This window comes from Anguilla rostrata, chromosome 11, assembly GCF_018555375.3.
Source record: "Anguilla rostrata isolate EN2019 chromosome 11, ASM1855537v3, whole genome shotgun sequence".
In the NCBI taxonomy this organism is placed as follows: domain Eukaryota; kingdom Metazoa; phylum Chordata; class Actinopteri; order Anguilliformes; family Anguillidae; genus Anguilla; species Anguilla rostrata.
The window spans coordinates 27359186-27379924 of record NC_057943.1 but is presented as its reverse complement, the minus strand read 5'-3'; the positions used below and the strand labels follow the sequence as shown (position 1 = coordinate 27379924).

The 20739-nt window shown below is 41.1% G+C and overlaps 1 protein-coding gene across 3 annotated transcripts; it reads right to left on the bottom strand.

Moving 5' to 3' along the window:
* Positions 1-822: 822 nt before the first annotated feature.
* Positions 823-20419, bottom strand: LOC135234476 (beta-1,4 N-acetylgalactosaminyltransferase 1-like). 3 transcript variants are annotated; one of them, XM_064299133.1, is made up of 12 exons: positions 20003-20419; positions 19335-19380; positions 13016-13251; positions 11531-11707; positions 11071-11177; positions 9986-10023; positions 8803-8983; positions 7886-7978; positions 6489-6676; positions 5737-5877; positions 4158-4395; positions 823-3789 (listed from the first exon to the last, which is right to left on the bottom strand). In XM_064299133.1, exons 2-12 carry the CDS (start codon positions 19356-19358, stop codon positions 3572-3574), a joined length of 1641 nt encoding a protein of 546 aa, XP_064155203.1. In that variant the 5' UTR covers positions 19359-19380; positions 20003-20419; the 3' UTR covers positions 823-3571. The 3 variants fall into 3 exon arrangements, with proteins under 3 accessions (XP_064155203.1, XP_064155204.1, XP_064155205.1); XM_064299134.1 differs by lacking the exon at positions 19335-19380 and having other exon boundaries at positions 20003-20416; XM_064299135.1 differs by lacking the exons at positions 9986-10023; positions 11071-11177; positions 11531-11707; ... (1 more) ...; positions 19335-19380; positions 20003-20419 and having other exon boundaries at positions 7886-7973; positions 8803-8825.
* Positions 20420-20739: the final 320 nt, after the last annotated feature.

Below are 20739 nucleotides of genomic sequence, written 5' to 3'. Positions count from 1 at the left end.
GTTGTGGTTCAAAATGGCTGCCGTGCATCACCCAGATGGGTGGTACACATTGCTGGAAGTTGAGGTGAGTTTTCCTCCATTGAACAGCTTTGAGATGCTGATATGAATGGTCCAATTTGAGGGCAATATATATTATATATTTAAAAAATCTGCACAGGTAGGCTGAACAAGCTGTCATCCGTTTGCAATGCTGTGTGCATCTGATATGCAGACACACTGTCCTCTGCTGTTGATTGTGGGTATTTATTTTCATCATCTTCAGATGAACTCAACACATGACAGCTTTCCTGCTTTATTACCTTGACATGGTAATGCTAAGAGTAATGCTAATTTCAAAAACAAGGCAAGGAAAAACATTAAATCACCAGAAATGAAAAACAAGGCAAAGAAAAACATTAAATCACCAGAAATTAAGTATTTGCCCTCTTTATGTTGTTTTTACATATTTATGTTAGCGTGTATTTCATATTTCACAGAAGTCTCTTGACAAAATGGCCTCTGGGCCTTTCCTTTTAATCTAGCAGAGTTTTTCCCAGCATGTAGGCCAGTTATCTGTATCAAAACATAAGAACATAAGACTGACTGTACACACAACCCCCCCAAACACACACACACGACTCCCACATGCCTTATCTTACCCAAACACATCCCATCCATCCCTCCTATCAACAGACATAATGTATGCTCCCACACACACACACATAAATTTTATCAGACATCCAACCCATCCTTCCACACACACACACACAATCATGTACAAAAAGCACCCCCACCCCCCCAAGGAAACCCTTGTGTAATGCTACGAATCTAAGGGTCATAAGGGCAATCTGCAAAACATTTTAATTTCTCCATTCACCATTTCTGAACGAAGGCACTAGGCAAACAGGCACTGCAAAATAAACTCAATGTATTTTTGTACCTACAGTATATCAAAAATGTCATATTTAATATAACTGGCATATACAACAGAATTATTATACCATTCAAAGGTAATTCAAGTATTTACAAGTTAATTTCCCCAGCTCTGTTGTGTAGAATTATATTTTATATACATATATGCATAAATATATTTACGGTATGTGAGAAAAATATGAGAGCGCTCTCATGCAGAAAACAGTAATGACTTCATTAGCCGTTCCCAGTCTTGGATATCCAGCAGGGTCACACTGTAGACACAAATGTGCTCAACAGAAAAATACACAATCACATCAAATACTGAATTCCCAGATGCGCATATGCAAATTAGAGTAGGGGCAATGTCTGGACTGCTGCAGGTCTCGCTGCAAACTATAGGACTCAACTTCCCTGCTGGAAATTTAAAGAAGCCAAAGACACTGGCCTACCGTAGATGGACCAGGTCATCCGGTGGTGGAATACATTGCGTGAGAAACACACATCACACAGCACATACTTTGACACACCGATATCAAAAATAAATAAAACGTGTGACAAGCTCTGAGCCCTTTTCCAGTACGGTAAAAAGTGCATCACATATTTTTTCCCCTGTAGATATATGGCTTTCTAGAACACGTCTAGACTTTTTCATGACACCTCACCTTTCAACATTCAGTAATTACGGCATACGCATGTGCAAGTCAAAGATCTGCATATTGGCAAAGCAACCATGAAGCAAAAAAAACTTTACAAAAGCAGTACAGTAAGGTGCAGGGTAGTAGTATTGGCCTCAATGGCCAGATTTGAGTATCTAGAGCGGAGGGTACACAACTGCAGGGCTAGTCCGCGCATTGGCATTTATTCCAACCAATCACCTTAGATTTAGTTTTCTGACAACTCTATAAAGTACAGTGGTTCACTCCTGTATATCAGCACAGTCAAATCTTTAAGATGCACTTGCACACTACGCGCTTATACAAATGTCAGATCAAGATATGATTGAGCTAATTAAATAATAAAGAGCAGAAGCTGTCACAAAGTCCTGAAGCAGATCGGCCCTTGTTGTGCACCCCTCCTGTAGATTGTGGATAAATGGTAAGTAAGGATGGGCTGAATGGCCTGTTCTCATCCTTATATTCTTGGACCACATCACAATCCTACATTAATAAACCATAGAATACATATTTATAGACTCCAAATCCGACACAAGTGTCTGTCACATAAAGATTTACGTTTTTAACATGACTGAGAGTGCACCGCATGGACTTAGCGACGATGTGCAGCAAACCTCTTTTCTCATAATGAGAAAAAAGGTGAAAACAAATATAATACATATATACAACACTTTTTCAATGAATAAAACATAAAAATCATATTCAAGTTGTAAAACGTTCATGTACAGACAAGAAGAACATTTTCCAGCAATATGTAGAAAATTCTGATCATTGCATATTCTATGGCTGCCATCTAGCGGCCAAAATGCTAAATAACCCACAGTGAAATGTTCAGTGCTAAATCAACTCTAGCCCTTCAGGACTCATATGAACTCTGTTAGAGTTGAATCAACACTGGGTGTTTTATTGTGCAACAATGAATCCTTCCATGAGTTAGCTGTATATTGGCTTTTGTCAACCTAACTCCACTGGTACACTCATCTTCTGAGAAAACAACAAAGAGGGTAACATTCCAGAACATTCCAATGTTGTTCTCACATAAATATATGTGATGCGGACAGTACTGGCACAAATTATGGAAACACTGTAGTTATAAACAGAGTTTGATGATTAATGCAATATTTTCCAACAACTTCTGGCATTCTTTTTGGCATAATATATGCAATATGTAATTAATGTAATATCGACACAAAACAAAAATGAAGAAATAAATAGCATAACAGCATCAGCTTAAACGTATTTCTTTGTCCAGTACTTTTCTACATACAATGATAATCTTTGTGCAATCTTCTTTGGCTTGTACACTTAATTTCAAATTACTGATGGTCACAAAATGTCATTACCATTCTTCGTCAAAAATATAACAACACATTTTACAGATGAAAATGGCTCTGACAGACAACAACAGAAGAAAGGCCACAGATAAAAGTTCTAAGAGTACTAAACTCTGTTAAGCACAGTGTTTCCATAAAGTGTGCTATTGCTGTACGTATCATTTATGATGAACTTTCTCCACATCAAAAAAACAAAAAAGAAACATACATGAAACATACATCTCAGCATTCAAAACATATCCTGTAAAACATCTTTCAAACAGATGGCTATTTTCCTTCCTGAGAGAGAGCCCAGTAAAGAAATGAAAACAGTAAAACAAAAGGGCCTGAAGAATAGAAATCCCTGCTAATTCCATAAAATGTATAGCCTCAACAATTTTCCCTTTTTCTCCAGTATTTTAAAAAAAATTTCACTAGCTGCTATCATAGCAAAATGATCCTTGTACAAACGTGTTACAGTACATCTGGAACCCCATAGCGAGCTGGTGATTTTGGGGGGAACTGTTTGGGGGTTTCACTTTTTGCCATAGGATTCGTAAGGCCTTTTCGGTGCAGCAAAACTGGATGTTATTCCCACAAACAGAAGGATTTCAGCCACTGGGTTTTAATCTCTGAGTGTTTCCTTGGCAATTCCGACAGTTGGGGGGCAGGGTGGGGGGCAGTGGGGACTCATGCATTGGAACTCATGCACTGGATGCCATTTTTAAAGTATAAGAGACCCTCCTTCATGCGAACAATGTCATAGGACATGGGTGGATAGCGGAACTTGGCGTAAGCCTTGCTGCTTCCTGATTGGCCCCAGGGGAGCTTGATCTTGGAGGCATGGCTGACGATGACATCATCACAGGAGCCAACGTGAAGGGAGCCAAGCCCATCAATAAAAAACTCTGTGGGGTGGGGGGTGGGGATTAAAATGAGAAAAAATAATAATTAATATTGCCAGATCTTTTCTTCAGGGTCTTAAAGAGTATTTAGAATTGATACACTGTACATGCAAATTCTTTTTTTAGTAGGACGAAAATGTTCTGTTAAATGTTTGTGTTTGTGTGTGTGTGTGTGTGTGTGTGTGCGTGTGCACGTGTGTGCGTGTGTGTGCATGTGTGCGTGTGTTTGTATGTGTGTGTGTTTACGCGTGTATGCATGTGTTTGTGCGTGTTTCCGTGTGTGTGTGTGTGTGTGTGTGCATGTGTGCACATGTGTGTGTGCGTGCGTATGTGTGTGTGTGTTTGAGAGTGCGATGGAGGTGTATGCTTACCCAGGTGAGCCACTCGAGCCAGCCGGGGATCGAAGCCAACCTGCCGAACCTTTTCGGTTCGGGCCAGGAAGAAGTTGATGACTCCATCACAGACCACGCAGTTTGGGAAGCCCTGGATGACGTGGTGGTAACCCCTTCGAATGTGGAGGCAGTCCCCCTCCGTGCCCCCCTGCTCCCTCACAATCGTCTGCCGATAGGTGGCAGTGTAGCCTGTCACCTCCCGCACAGCCCCGCCCACCTGTGCTCTCGCACACGCACACGCACACACACACAAACACAAGGAACATACATGCATGCATACACATTCACACACACGCATGCACACCCGCACACGCACACACCACATACATTTATTTGTACATGTTTGGATATGTACATGTTTGAATAGGAATTTAAATTTCACACCATTTAGCAGTTCACTTAAGTAATATTTAAATATTTAATGTTTGGATGTCAGACATTTATTTTCATAGACTGGCACTTATGTGCTTAGCTGATAGATATCTGTACCCCACAGAGCAGTCACAGCATTTGTAATATATGAGTTTTCCTCTTCCAAGGCCAGTGCTTAACTAGCCTCATGTCAGTGTTGGCCCCTCACAAGATAACAGATGACACAAAGCCAAAAGCCTCTACCCAAAGCAGCACTTGCGGCCTCTGAAATTCACACACCACCTGGTGCTGTCGAGTGTTTTATCCCATAAGGAGGCGACAAAGGAGCAAATTAATTTAATTTAATTTAATTTAATTACACTCATGGCAGTAAGTCTGGTTTTTATGCATGACTTTGCTGTTGACACAAAAGGTGACGGTCGTGAGCTAACAATGCAGTTTTACTGCCAAGCTTGCTGCAGGCAAAAATAATACATATACAAAACCAATGTGTAGAAAACTGTAGAGGAAGCTTGATGTTAGAGTTCTTTTGGACTTCCTGCCTACTGTGGTGGCAGCTGTCATCTTATAGTGGTTTCACATGTTAGAGTTTTTTTAGACTCCCTGCCCACTGTGGAAGCAGCTGTCATCTTATAGTGGTTTCACATTTAGGCACAGCGTTATGAGCTAGTTTTTGTGCCTTATACACATACAACACATTGGTTTACCAGTGACCTAACCTGACTAGATAACTAGAAAAAATGCAATACACTAAAAACACCTCTAATCAAATGCTTTACATCGATTCAACATCATTTTTTGTAAAGTATGAGTCTGCAAACCATTTGCTCCTGATGAGAACATGGTCAAACCAAGCTGTTCACAAGGTAGCCCCTTAGCCAGAGGTGGACAATCAATCCGGGTTCAGAAAAAAAAAGTTCATCCCAGGATTTTGTTCCAGTCACCTGGATTTTCTAATGAGCACCATTCTTCAGCCAGGAGGTAGAGCTAAATCAGCTGGCTGAGTTCAGGGGTGGATGAAATACATGGCAGGACTTTTACTCTATAACCCCTGGAATGTCTGCCCTTAGCACACACACCTCGGCGTCAACGTTGGTGCGCGATTAGGTCTGACAGAGCAATCCGCTCTGTTATGAGCCTTCGGATGCCACCCTACGGCTTCAGAACGCTCCGGGTCCAGGCTTACCAGGTCCAGCGTGGTCCTCTCCAGAATGTCCACCATCTTCTCCACCTTGGTGTTGGCCGTGAAGATGAAGTCGTCGTCCACCCACAGCACGTACTTCGTGGTCACCTGGGAGACGGCCAGGTTCCGACCCGCGAACCATCCCTGGAGGCAGAAAGGCGCACAGCTCCAGGTTCCAAAGCTTCAGAGATTCAAACAAACAGCCCCCGTGAGCTCAGTTGGAAGGGGGGGGGGGGTTGAGCCTCCGGCGAGGTTCTTCACTCTCATCCTGGAGCGAAGGACTGCTCAAACATTGGAAAGCAGAAAGCTTGCCACCGAATGTAGACTGACTCACCTCTTCAGATTGTACTACCCTGATCCCCTTTTTTCTTTCTTTCCTTGGATTTCCTTTTGGATGTTATGAGTATAGCTTTGTAAAATAGGTCACCTGTCCCATCGCACCTCCTTGTTACAATACAACTTGTTGTTTGCTACGTTAGTATTACTTATTGACTATAAATGGACCTCTATACCTTCTAGGTGAGACTGTATTTTTGTATTTCTGAGAGTGAAACTGATGTTTTCCACTGTAGTTCATCGCTCTGGATAAGAGTGTCAGCCAAGTGACTGTAATGTTGTGTAGTGTGTTGTAAATCAACTGCCATTTTCCCTCGTAGCCACAAGCGAATGCAATGGGAAAACGTGTGTTCCTCCCCTCGTCGGAGTTCACGGCCAGGGACCCCCAGAGTGGAGCTCGCCTTCACCAGCTCTCTCACCTTCCCAAAGGGCATGATGTAATGCTCAATGTAGGGGCCAGTCACACGTTCGGGGTTCTCGTTGTCATCTGCGATCACTATGGTGACGGTCGGGTAGTAGAGACGTATGCTGTCAATCAAGTCCTGTAGCTTGTCATAGCGCAGGAATGTCTTGGTTGCAATAGTGACCAGGGCACTGATGTTGTAGTCTAGAAGTAAGTAGACACAAAGTCATTTTGATATTGATGTTTGTATTGTAGATATCGTATGGTAGCAGTGTAGTATAATGGGTAAGGAAGTGTGCTTGTAACCAAAAGGATCTATTCCACACTTAAAGGTCCAGAAAACGTGAAATCAAATTGCGATTGTACTCCCCAGAAGTGACAACTGATTGTCCTCTTAATATTTCTTTCAAGTTTTTAATTATAGCCATTAAATTGTAATAAATACTATTAGATTATTGTGATCTGTTCAGAGGACAAGGACATGGTGGGCGTGTGTCCTGCACACATTAACATTCATATCCTTAAGACACGTCAAATGTAAACCATTCCTTGTCGCTAGCTAAGTTACAACCGGTTAGGGCAGTAACTTTACACCACCAGACAAAACAAGAAAAGCAACATAAATTAGGCTTTACCATAGTAATGTTAAACCTGAAGATAATTCAATGCATAATAATGTTGTAAAACTGTACTCCAACATTAGATTCTATAGCAGTCTAAAACTCCAGACATTATACCTGAATAATGAATGCAAGCTAATTTCGGCACAGGCTTTTATACGTTTTTTTTCCACAAGAATCATTAAAAAATATTTCTTGGCCGTGTGTGAATGCAAAAAAGTATTAAAAGAACACATCAGATTACAGTTTCCTGGACCTTTTACCCAATTGCTTCAGTTTTCACTATATGACCAAAAGTATCTGGAAACCCCTTGGTCTGTGCCTGTTTTTCATAGTTTGAACAATGCCCCTCAGTTCCAGTTAAGGCAAATCTTAATGCTCAACCATACAATCATTTTCTAGATTATTCTTTGCATCTCCAACAGTTTTTTTTGGAAGGCTCTTGCCTGCTTCAACATGACAATGCCCCTGGGCAAACAGCAAGGTCCATATAGAAATGGTTTTGTCAAAAACAGTGAGGAAGAAATTGACTGGCATGCACAGAGAACTGACCTCAACCCCATCCAATACCTTTGGGATCAATTGGAAAGCCAACTGTGAGATGTTGGATGTCAGGAGTCCACATACTTTTGTCCATTTAGTGTATATCCAGCTGTATAAATGGATGCTATGTAAAAATGCAAAAGGTTGTGTAAGTCACTATGGATAAAAGTGTCTGTTAAATGCTGTGAATGTTATGTAGATACTTCATGGTGTAAGGCTGTGGGAATATAAGGCTGCTGCATGCACATACCTCCCTTGGGGCCTGGGTTGTACAGTCTTGGGGAGACCCTGTGTCGAATCCTGATGATGAAGATGGACTGATGCCCGTCTGTGCTAAACTGCACTGGAATGCAGGCAACAGTGACACTTCTTAGGACAATGCCCCTCATAAACTGCCGCTGCAGCCATTTTAAAGCAAGATACGCTTAAATTCAGTAAAGCTGGGAAACTTTTTTGTTTTCGACAACTCCAAAACCTGGGCTACCTTGAACCACATTGGACCACAGGCAAAAGACATCAAAAACAAATGAAAAAGAACTGAACTAGCAGCCCTTTCGGAAAAGAAACACTAGATCGAAAATCCAGTTCGTCCAAAAAATGGTTTTACTCAGAACGGGGGGGGGGGGGGGGGGAGCGGGTTTGCGGCCTTACATGCGCTAACCAACCAATCTGGTGCCTGCATCTAAATGTGATGCATAACCTGTCCCTTTAACTTCCCCCTACATTCTGACATAAATATGCAGGCCAACTGCCATCCACACTCTACATCACAATGCGATTACAGCATACATCTGAGTAAGGCTGACAGACAAAATAACTTCAGCCGAACTGGCATCAGAACCCGTAAGGGCAGAGCTAACATAGAATGTCCAGTTAAACCTGCCGCTCTCCCTGCATAACTCGCAGACTCTTCTTGTTGATGCGGCCTCAGGAACCCTCATGCCCTCCTGCCGAAGCTCACCTGCTTTATTCAGGTCTGATTTGCCCAGTTTTCCTCCTGTCACTCTGATTGGCCGCTGTAAAAAGCGCTATGACAAATCAAAACGATTTGATTTGATTTGACCTGAGTCAGCAATGCGGAGGCAGAACAGGGTGTCGGGCCATGCACAGGCCCGCCCGCGCCGACTGTTTTGGGGGGAAGGGGGTGCCGGCGTCGCTCGGTCTCACCTGCGTCGGCCGTGTCGGGGTGGAACAGGGTGTTGGTGTAGGTGACAAACTGCAGCTGTCGGTTCAGGTTGGCCAGGAGCCCGCTAGACAGGGTCAGGTTTGAGCCCCCTTCACCTTCGACCCTGACCCCCTCCACTTTAGCCGCCACGTCAAATGTTCCCCTTGTGGCAGTCAAGTTCACCTGAGGCAGGCACAGGGTTAGAAACTCACTCCCAACAACCGCAGCGGATCTTCTGAAGAACTTAGAAGCAGCTAAAAACATCTTTTTACTGTACCTTTTCATTAAAATTGGTGAAATGTTTTATTAAAAAACTGGAGATAGTGAAAAATTGATAAAAATCACCCTATGTCTCTAAGGGTTAAAAGCACACTTGAAGTCAAATTCTATCGTAGCACAAATACTATATTAAGCTTAACAGAAATCATCCATCCATTATTCAATACTCCTATTCCTTGTCAGGCTTGTGGGCAGGGGAGTGGGAGAAATAAAATTGTACAATTAATAAAATTTAAGTAAACTTTCAGTCAGTATATTATTAGTAGAATTTACCAGGATTAAGATAAAGTGCACTTTTCAAGTATACTTTACAGTACACTTTTAGGTAAGTGAAGCTAAAGTAGATTTTCAGAAAGTATACTAAGAGCATGTGACGAAGAATAAAAGTACACTAAGAGCAAGCGATGCAAGAAAAATAAAATATACTTTTTATAAGTACACTAAAATACCATTATAAGTACATGCAATTTAGCATACTTATTTGAAGTACATTAGAGTACAACATAATCCAAAGTATACTTTTTGTAAGCATACCAAAATACCACTATAAGCATATGTGATTCGGTATACTTAATTTAAGTACATTGAAGTACAACTTAATGACATAAATATGGAAGTATGCTTAAAAAACGACATTTTAAGCATACTTTAAATGAAGTATAAAAACTATAAGTACACTTGAAACGTTTTGGTACACTTAAATTATATTTTTAATATACTTAAGTCTACAATTGTTTTGCTTGGGATACATTATTTATGAGATGCTCCATGCAGTGCTCTGCAATGGTCATTTGAAAATTTTAAATAATTATTTTTTAAATATAAGGTATTTTGTTAAAGGAAAAACAAAATCTGTAAAATGACGACTGAGACAAGCATGATGAGTTTGAAAAATGGCTGACTTACCAAGTGAACATCTCTTGGTGCCTCTCGTATCCCTAGTCCTAAACAAAAAATACAAACATCAGAGGAGTCCACGTTTCTCAGGTCAAAAATCGCACACGCACACACACATGCGTGCACACACACACACACACACACACACTCAAACAGTCACACACATGCGTTTACTTAGGGATATCCTTTTGGCACATCAGCTGGTGGGATGCATTTTTATCACGTAGCATTTGATCAGGCAATCAAGTTTCGAGTAACAGTGCGCCAAGGTATTGATCTTAACGCAGGTTAATGGACTGTTAGCTTTATTATATCCCCCTCCAAAAATACAAAAATCCACAAAAAAACAAAAACAAGCATAATCCTGAAATACTTGCTTCTTCTTATTCTTCCCAGACAATTGAGTTGGTATTTTAATAGACATTTAATAGACATTTTCTGGGTTCATAATTATCAGATATTTGGATCTTGAAGATATCCACAGAAGTATGCTGGGACTCTGGAAGCCTATTGTCCTTGTAACATATCTTTATCTTCCACCAAAATTAGAAATACCGCCTCCTTGACCTTTGACCTTTGACCACCAAAGTCTAATCAGTTCATCCTTGAGTCCAAGTGGACGTTTGTGCCAAATTTGAAGAAATTCCCTCAAGGTGTTCCTGAGATATCGAATGAACAATAGATGTTTCAGGTCCAAACGAGATACTGCCATATGAAAACGCATGGTTTGCATTGCAGAGTTGGCATAATATTTTCTTAAAACCACAGGTTACTCAACTTATTTGTCCTATATTTGCTCCTCAAACAGTCATTTCATTATTGATTTGAATGTTATTGCGCTATGTTTACCATTTGTAATTAAAAAACCACACACATGCACACAATCATATACTTTAATGCACCTACACTTGCTGACTTACAGTACACACACCAGCACACCTTCAGAGGTACACTCATGCACACGGACACACAAATGCAGGCAAGCACACACACGCACAGTCGCGCACACACACACACACACACACACACACACAGACAAAGGCACAGGCACATGCAGAAAGGCAGCCACACAGTTGATCTGCGCAGGAACTGACCTGGGATCAGAATAGTGCCAAGGGGATTCACCTCCACTCCCTGGGTAGGAAACTGCAGGGGGCTGTTGGCTTCAGCAACAATAAGGAGGTCGGCTGCATTCTGGGACCTGAGGCATTTGGGGTGGGGGGGGGGGGCATGGACAGGATGATTATAGCTGCCCTGTACAACCATTTATTCAGAGCAAAACAAATACATTCTGAAGCACTGCTTTAAGTTCACAGAACATTTCACTATATTATTACTTCGTGTTAAAAAAAATCAAATTTACGTATGTAGTCTGCAAGTTGATTGTGAGAATTTTTGTGATCTGCCTGAAAGCTGATTTAAAGATAAAATAAAATAGTCTTCCTCTAACAACAGAAAGTATTGACAGGTCAAATGCAGTATCGTGACATATTCTTAGCGCGCTGTGTGCGGTGATTTTAGCATGGCAGAGCTGTGTAAGACAGGAGAGCTCACCTCTTCTGGAAACGCTGGTACTCCTGGGCCCTGCTGTCCTTCATGGTGGCCTGTTCAGAAGCAGAGAAGGTGGAGCTGATGTACTTGGCCCAAACGCTGGGGAAGAGCAGGTGGATGAACGGCAGTTTGACCCGGTTCGGCTCGGCCCGGCAGACGCAGCTGTTGCGGGCGACGCGGCTGGAATGAGCAGAGCCAAACGGAAAAATGCTTTATTGCCCCGGGGGTAAATCTGCTTTCCAGCACATCATGCAGAAATGACACAAAGAACAGCCAATCGCACAGAACTGACACAGACAACAGCCAATTGCACAGAACTGACACAAAGAACAGCCAATCGCACAGAACTGACACAGACAACAGCCAAATACACAGAACTGACACAGAGAACAACCAATTGCACAGAACTGACACAAAGAACAGCCAATCGCACAGAACTGACACAGACAACAGCCAAATACACAGAACTGACACAGACAACAGCCAAATACACAAAACTGACATAGAGAACAGCCAGATACACAGGACTGACACAGACAACACACAATTACACAGAACTGACCTATTAGACACAGGTCCATGTGAGTCCTTGGAACAACGTAAAAATACATTTTCCCTTTAAAAAATATTTCATATGAATTAATGGAGCATCGCGTTAGTTCTGGCAGGCCACAAGAGTCAAGCCGCCCGGCCAAATCAGCTGATGCTCAGCTGAGTGATGTTCAGCTATCACAGTACATTCACATAACAGGGCGGTCTACTTAAACAGCCCCCCTCTACTCATTCGGCTGCTCTTCCTGCATGCAGCTCTGCACACTGCGCTGCAAATACCCTCCACCAGCCCAGCTCCATCCCTATGTGTTAAGAATTTGCTTGCTGCTGGATCTGTTCTGTGGGTACTGTGTTCTCTAGGGGGGTTTGGCTGCTGGCTTCCTGGCCTTATCCACGCAGGCTGCATGGTTGGCGGGAGAGATTAGAGAACATACCGCCAAACATTACATTACATTACAGGCATTTAGCAGACGCTCTTACACAACTTTTACTTAGCACTTTACATTGTATCCATTTATACAGCTGGATATATACTGAAGCAATGCAGGTTAAGTACCTTGCTCAAGGGTACAACGGCAGTGTCCTTACCCGGGATTCGAACCTGCGACCTTTCGGTTACAAGCGCAGTTCCTTACCCACTGTGCCACACTCCGTCCTTCATAAACATAACCTATTGTAAATAAAGATCTTACTTTGATGACAGTGGTCCTGACAGAATGTTATATTATGAATGGAATTGAGCTTGGGGTTCTCAGGAGCAAAGGTGCTTTTATGAGAAAAATTTTGGGTTCCCATGCTTTCGATCGGCAAGGCATTTGAAGCTTCAGGTGCATGTCATAAGTTGCATGAGCCTGGTCAATCACATACATTTTAATAGGATCAGAATTTGAGGAGGAGCTAATGTCATGTCTCTTGATTGGACGATGTGGGGCCTACCTGGCCACACTCTCCTTCAGCTGGAAGGGGATGCTGTCGTATTTGAGTGCCCAGTCTCGGAGCCTTTTGTCCAGCAGGCCTTCCATCGCACTCCTCGAACTCGGCCTAATGTCCACGGTGGTGCGGCCCCCGGGCATCAGCGTGATGTAGAGGAAGAATACCGAAATCACAGAGGCCGCCATGGCCACCAGGACCACTTTCTTCCGCAGGTAGCGCATCACGATGGCGTTAGCACACTGTTGCACAGGAAACAGCAGGGATATTATCCTATAAAAGTCGATGATTGTATCATGATATTACCCTAAGCTCAAGGCGAAATATTCAACTAAAAACAAGCTGCCAATATATGTTGTTGTTGATAGTATATACTTATTAATTGATTCAATAACCTGTTTGACGACAACAACAGTAGTATTGTTGGCTGGGGTGTGTATCTCCTCTTAGAGAGATAGCACTTTGTAGGTGTGTTTACAGGGATAGTTCACTTTCTGGGTGTTTTTTAATATTGTTTAAGTTTTAGATTAGCCCACACAGTTTTTGTATGCGATAAAAAAAACCATTTTAGATATTTGAAGAAGTTTCTGAAGGCCTGCCAGGGCTTCACAGTTGCAGACTTAAGGCATCTTGGGAATTGTAGTCTAAAACAGGAAAATACACAACAGGTAACTCCATCAGGTAACAGGTAAGCAGCTTGTACAGCAGTATTATGTTTACAGAGGCTGGTAATAATTCCAAAGGAAAATAATGTATTTGTTTTCTAAAAGAATAATCAGGTAATATACACATGCAAAAACTCTGGAGGCATAACATCACTGTACACACTGCTTTGGACTTACACTGAGTGAATTTCCCAGCTTGAGATCACAAACCCTTGAATGCTCTAATGTAAAGCTGTCAGAAACCTCTACAAAATATCAGAAATATCCTCAAAAATTGGGCAAATCAAAAACATGCACATGGAAACTGCAATAATGTCAAAAACCCCCAGAATGTGAACTGCTCCTTTAAGGTGTACAGTATGTCAGGTATTCTTCAGGTTAATTATACTTGCAATTATGCAAATTGTATAATCTGACCTGATTCTAAAATATCACTTGAACTGCACTGGGCTATATTATGATACACTTGCAAGTCAAAAGTTTGAGTACGCCTACTTAAAACAATTTTTTCATGATTAATATTTCATTATATGATATGTGTGCTAATACAAACTGATAACCATCAGTTAAGTGAATTGCATTCAATTATTTAATAAAAATGGAAATAATTTATTTTGTATATTGTAACATGTTTTCATTTTCAAGTATTTACAGAAACTTATGTTGTAATGTAATGTGACTGGCTGCAATAATGGGAATTATTTGCTACGTTAGCAGTCTATAGTCAAACACCTTTGCAATGTTCACTCTACTCCAACAGAGTGTGCGCGATTCAAAGTTTGAACACGGAGTCTCCGTAGCGTTTGAGTTACTGCAGCTAAATTACTCCATCACTTATGCGCACGTCTCCTAACGAGGCTAAATCGTATGTGAGCTATATACACAAATTTATTTCATTAGGATACACCCTTTGAAATGCATAATCTCGTGAAGTTACCGAACATGTTAGGGTTTTATATGTTAACATTACGGTCACATTTTTGTTCTTGATTATTACTCCCCGCTTCCCATTTTACCTCAGCAATGCAGCGTTACGCCTCGGTGGATATTAAAGTACCGCTGCGTATCAGAGGATGTTGAGTGGGTCAAGTTACTCACACATACAAGACATACCCCGTCTATAACTCATTCATTCAGACTGCCAAAATCTAGGCCTGCGATTAAAAGTATTGCTATCAAAATGACGCCAAGTTACGGTACTACAAACAATATCTTGCCTCACCGAAATTACATAAGATGTATTCCTAAGCAATGCTACGCAATATTTCCTCAATTCTTTCAAGTCACTTGGCCCTGTGTGTATAAGCATGCAGTACATGGGCAGGCCAAACATATGTGTGGATGGCTTTCTCACAGTCACGATTGATTGAATAGGCGTGTATATGTCCAATTTGTATTGGTATGTATGTATTTCGCTGCCCAGGCTTTCTGTTGTGTGAATGATAGTATGTTTCTTGGTATAAGTGTGTGTTCGTAAATGTGAATGTAACATGCTGCCAGGAAAATGTCCCCATGGGGATAAAGAGGTTCTCTATGTATGTATGTACAATATGTATTTTACATGCAGTACTTCTTGTACGTAGCAAATATACAATAACTTGTACATTTACTGAAATTCAGTTCAGATGCAAGTATAAACATATGTTTTCTGGAGAAATATGCTTCCTGTAGTTACTCACCAGCAGTTTTCTACATGAATTTGTTCCATGAGGCAATTCGAAATATTTGACACTTTGATCTGACACAAAGTTTGCATGACATTGTAAAATGGTAAGAGTACAAAACACAGGTCCAAGTGACTTGAAAGAATTGAGGAAATATTGGGTAGCATTGGAATACATCTTATGTATTCGGTGAGGCAAGATAGCCTCTCCTCCAGGACCTCTCCATCACCCCGGACAACACTATGGTGCAGCGCTACTCAACTCCAGGTCCTGTGGGCCGCAGTGTTTGTGATATTTGCTTCAACCATGCACTGCACCACCTGATCTCACGAATGAGCTTACTTCCTGGCTGTGGTGGGTGCTGAGCTGAAAATTAGACAGGGTGAAACCATGTGTGCCAACGTGTGGCAACGACCTAAATAATACATTGGCAGGTAAAAACACAGCTTCTTTCATCACATCAAGTTAGGATGATTAAATGATAAATTCAACCTAGGAAAATCAGTTTTAATCACTGAGTACACGTAACGAGAAAAGATGCCCACTCTGTTAACCACTCTGTTCACTACTTTTGCTTTCAGTACTACCTTCAATAAAGGCCACAATTTCAAATAATGTTGTTCTGTAGTTGTTCCAATGACCTTAGTTATGCACTTATTATACATCAGTTTGGATGAATGCATCTGCCAAACAAAATGTACAGTGATGTAATGTAAAGGTTAATGATAACACAGTACAATCCACTTAAATGGGTTATTGCATAATTTGGGTATTGGCATGGAATTGCCAAATCCAGAACCATTTCCCATTCATTCCATGGTAAAGAGATTGCATATTTGCATTTGTTTCATATTTCAGACATTTTCATGGAATTATACCTGAACTGTTTTGTGTAATGTACAAATATACATAAAACATCAGGAGATGAAGCATAAATAAACCGACAAATTGCCCTATGAAGACACAAAAAAGCTGAAATCTACAAAGGTAGGTGAATTCTGTTAAAATTCACACTGATAGTGGTTGCTACCAGGGCATAATTTACAGGCGAATAGGGAGTTACAATCCCCCAATATTACAGGCCAAACCCCCCCCCCCCCCCCCAATAATATAGCATGATGATGAGAAAAACTGTTTCATATAATAAAGACGGGGTTATCATAATGTGATTGGAATATACTGAGTGTTTGTCACAGAAGTCGCAGGTGCCACAAATTTGGTGAGTTTCCCCATTTTATGCCATTTCCGCGTTTTCCTCCATTTTTCGTGCTTTCCGTGATTTTTCTGTCAACCTTAAAGTAGCCCATGGTGTTATTGTATAGGCCTATGCATTTTAAGAGTAGCCTACTGCCAAATGCTCTGAGAAACAAAGTGTGACAATGTATACAGATTCTGGAATGTGCTGGGATCAAGATTCTCATCCATGTCAGTTGTAATCAGATGTTTGACGGCCCCTATCAACAGTGTTGATGCCAGCGCTCCTTTGTCAGTAACATCAGTGACATCAGGTGCTCATCAAACTTCACAATGTACAACATATTATACCAAAACAAACTTTAAAGAAATAAAAATGGACACGTGGTCACGTTTTTTTGTTTTTTTTTTGTAATGCAATTGCAGCATGCTCCATTTCCAACAATACTCTGTTAAAATCAAAGGCAAAAAAGAATGCTCTTTCTTTCTGTGATGGACCAAATTAAGCAAGTAAAAGCCTATATGAATGTATTTCACTCGTAAGCTATTCCTAGTAGCCAGGTAACTTCCTATTAATGTTAATGAAACTTCAAGAACTTGTTATAATCGCACGCTATTTCAAATATTTTCCACAGCTGCACATGAGATCTATCTATAAAGAGATCGATGTTTTTTCAACAACTTGTGACCGCACAACTTGCGACCGCACTGCGACTGTAGCCAATATTTTTCATGACAGACCCCCCAGCCTTACTGATCAGTAATCTAATTTCAAATGAATTCCCCTTAGAATTCAGACAACCACTTTGGTTTCTAATGGTAGTACTGGCACTTTGAATAAGCTGTGGGGTTACACGTTTTGCACTGCGTATTTTCGACGGTTTGAGAAATGGTTCAAGAAAGGCCACGCAAACAGACTATGAAGAGGTTGTGAAAAACTGGCTGTGCAATGCCCCAGACAGGGAGGGAGGCACTGGTCATGGAAGCTAGCTATCTGTACTCCTGCAATAATTTTGTCTACTGAATTTTTATTTTGTAAATATCTAAGTGATAAGTACTATAACAACTATATTCTGTATGTTGAAAAATAAAACCTTTTTTTTCACACTGCAGTTGTCTACATTTTTCCAAAAATTGTTGAACCATTTCAAGACGATGTGTGTAAACTGATGCATTAGTTCACTGGGGGAATATTGATATAATGTTATTCCAATGGGGGAGTGTAACATTTAATAAACATCAAATAAATTCAAAATCCCTGGGAGTAATATTATTCCCATGCTTATTTAATATTTAATGCTGTATAGATGTTAATACTGTAGGGTGGCTGTAGGGTACTGTGCAGCCAGCAAGTCAGCAGGGTTTGATAAAACAGACGGCAGTTGGCGATGGCAGTTGCTAAACATCCTACTGGATCAGCATTAACTGTGCAAACTTTATACTGTGATGTTGGTACAGTGGTACACTCTCACTAATTGTCCTACTGTTTATTTCTACTGTGGCAGCTGCTCATTCTAGAGCTCCTAAACCTTACACTGATGCATGATATTCAAAATGTTGCCCGAAGCAATCACAGCAAAGTTTATCCATAAACTCGAGAAGACAATTATAGGATTTAAGCCATTGTCCCAAAATTAAGGGAAGGACATGTGGACGCGTAGGGTTCAGGAAGCTTGCATATGTAGCTACTGTTATTCTGTGCTCCCTCCGTTGAGAATATATATCTTTCGTATAGTGTATCCACGGAGAAAGACAGCAGATGAAATCGGTCTCTAAATAATGTCCGACCCGCGAGAACACTGTCTAGCTCTACAGGATCCTGCAGGAAAGGACAGGTCCTTTTCCAAGGAATAGTTTAGTAGAAGAGCGGTGCTTTTAAATTTCAATCTGATAGCCTGCCCTGAACATATATCGGCTCCGAACCAGGTTAGCCTTGCATCGTAAATTACCACGGCTATATACTCCGATACTATACTATACTCTTTAACGTGAATCATCTTCGTGATATGAAACACCCAGGTTTTAAAATCTTAAATTAGCCCGTAATCTCGCGTCATAGAACATCCTTCAGATTCGCTGATATTTTGGAAAAAGGCAAAGACACGTCTAGAACTAAAGAGTGGTGTCGACAGTAGGCCTACATTAGTAACGATAACGCGGGGCTGAAATCGATGTCATACAAGTGGTTGATATTAGGCCTACAATAAATCACATGTTATTAATGTTTTTGTTAATAATTAGCCGACCCAGAACTCTCCGGCGCAACAATATTTTTTTACAAATTAATCAAAACTGTTTTCACAGGGAATATTTTACAGAGCGCAGCACTGAGAATTGTCCACAAGAGAAAATCACAAACAGACAAAAACATAGAAAGTCCAGAGCCATTTGGGAAGAAAACGCAGCTGAGAGCAACACAAAATTGAAGCGAAGAAAACCTTGGTTAATATAGCCTAAATACTGAGACTCTTCACCATATTTTTTATAAAGACATACACAGTGTTCGTAAATAATTACACCATTGTAAAGATTGCTAACTAACCATGCTATTCCAATGAGACAAGTCAAAATTGTAGTCCAGCCTGTAGGCAGTAGGCTAGTTCTCGTGATAGCCTATAGCGTACTAATCAGGCGACCTAAAATGAAATGTTCCCCTCCGTGTAGATAAATCCGGATTCGGCAACGTACACTGACACCAGTGTCAGTAATACATTTTTTGATGGCCGTGCTAATTAGGCTATAAACACACCTTTTGAAAAACATAAAAAACTCTCGTGTCCGTCAGAGAGCACATAGGCTTACATTTCGAAAGGGTCTTGATGGCATGGTGAAAGGATGATGGTGTCGACTGTGTAGCATTTTTCAATTTCACCATGGAATAGATTGAAAGTCCATTGATGTCGCATAAAGCACAAACAATCAATGTGAATACATTTTCACATCGCAGCACAGTAACTAATCGGGCTGTTACACGAATCTATGTAAGGATCCAATCTCAATTAAACTTCAACATACACACAGTTTTAACGTAAATTTCCAATGCGATCTCGGGTTTTAAAACATAGCCTACTTCAGTCCTGCTGTCTTAAACTAGATTCAACTCGTCCGATTTCTTTTCTGTCGGAAATGCTACTGTCGGACCCCTAGAAATATGCATTGAATGCGTCAACATGATCAACAAATATGGACTTAAAAATTACAGTGAGCCCGAAGGCCCATGCGGTAACTTTTACGTGACATATATAAATCGTTCCTTGCTTTTTGTAACTTGGAAATTGGGCGGTGTTCACAGACACGATTGTAGGCTATGATGCGGTGGCCATTTAGTTACAGTAGCCTACCTTAGTTTACATTACGCACAGAGATTCGTGATCGTGTAATTGGCCTGGGCGTGAATGACAATACATTTTTTAATCTTTCACGCTGTAGTTGAATTTCGGTTCCCACTAAAAATAATGAAAAAGTCTTACCTTGCCAGCAGCGCTCATTTATTCGAAGGCGACGGTGAAACAATTCAGAAAGTCAACTTCTATTTGCAACTTCTGGATCCTGGAACGAAAACTTTTTTAGCCTAAGGGCTAAGGGCTCTTTGGCATTCAGTTTAAACTAGTCTTTCCTTTAACTGATCATAGTGGTCAACGTGCTATTGTATACAATTGTAAAGTGCATTTGAGCTGTTGCTCCCCAGCGTTTTTTTTTAAAAAGTAAGAGATAAGGGCGGGACAGGACGGGGTGTAGCACAGTGGGTAAGCAACTGGGCTTGTAACCGAAAGGCCGCAGGTTCGATTCCCGGGTAAGGACACTGCCGTTGTACCCTTCAGCAAGGTACTTAACCTGCATTGCTTCAGTATATATCCAGCTGTATAAATGGATACTATGTAAAAAGTTGTGTAAGTCGCTCTGGATAAGAGCGTCTGCTAAATGCCTCTAATGTAATGTAATGTAATGTAACTTAAGCCTGGCATCCACCGCACGCGTAGTGTAAGCGGCGCGTAACGCCGGGCACCCACCGCACGCGTAGCGTAAGCGGCGCGTAAGCAGCACGGCGAAGCACTACTGGTTCCGTTTGTGTCGCGCAAAGGCTTGCTTAAAACTCTATATTCCTAGTAGCTCTCGCAGTCTGCAGTGGGATTACATCGTGTATTTCACGTTTGTTCACGACTGTTGATTATGGGTTAAGTGAATACTTGGTGAGAGACCTTTTTCA

Bases quoted from the DNA above. Each gene is read 5' to 3' on its own strand.
- LOC135234476 (XM_064299133.1), bottom strand. From the start codon at position 19,358: ATGCCATCAAGACCCTTTCGAAAT. The intron at 7,979-8,802 runs GTGAGACCGAGC...CCTGCATTCCAG, and splicing joins CCCCGACACGGCCGACGCAG to TGCAGTTTAGCACAGACGGG. The intron at 4,396-5,736 runs GTAAGCCTGGAC...GCGAGAGCACAG, and splicing joins AGAGGACCACGCTGGACCTG to GTGGGCGGGGCTGTGCGGGA.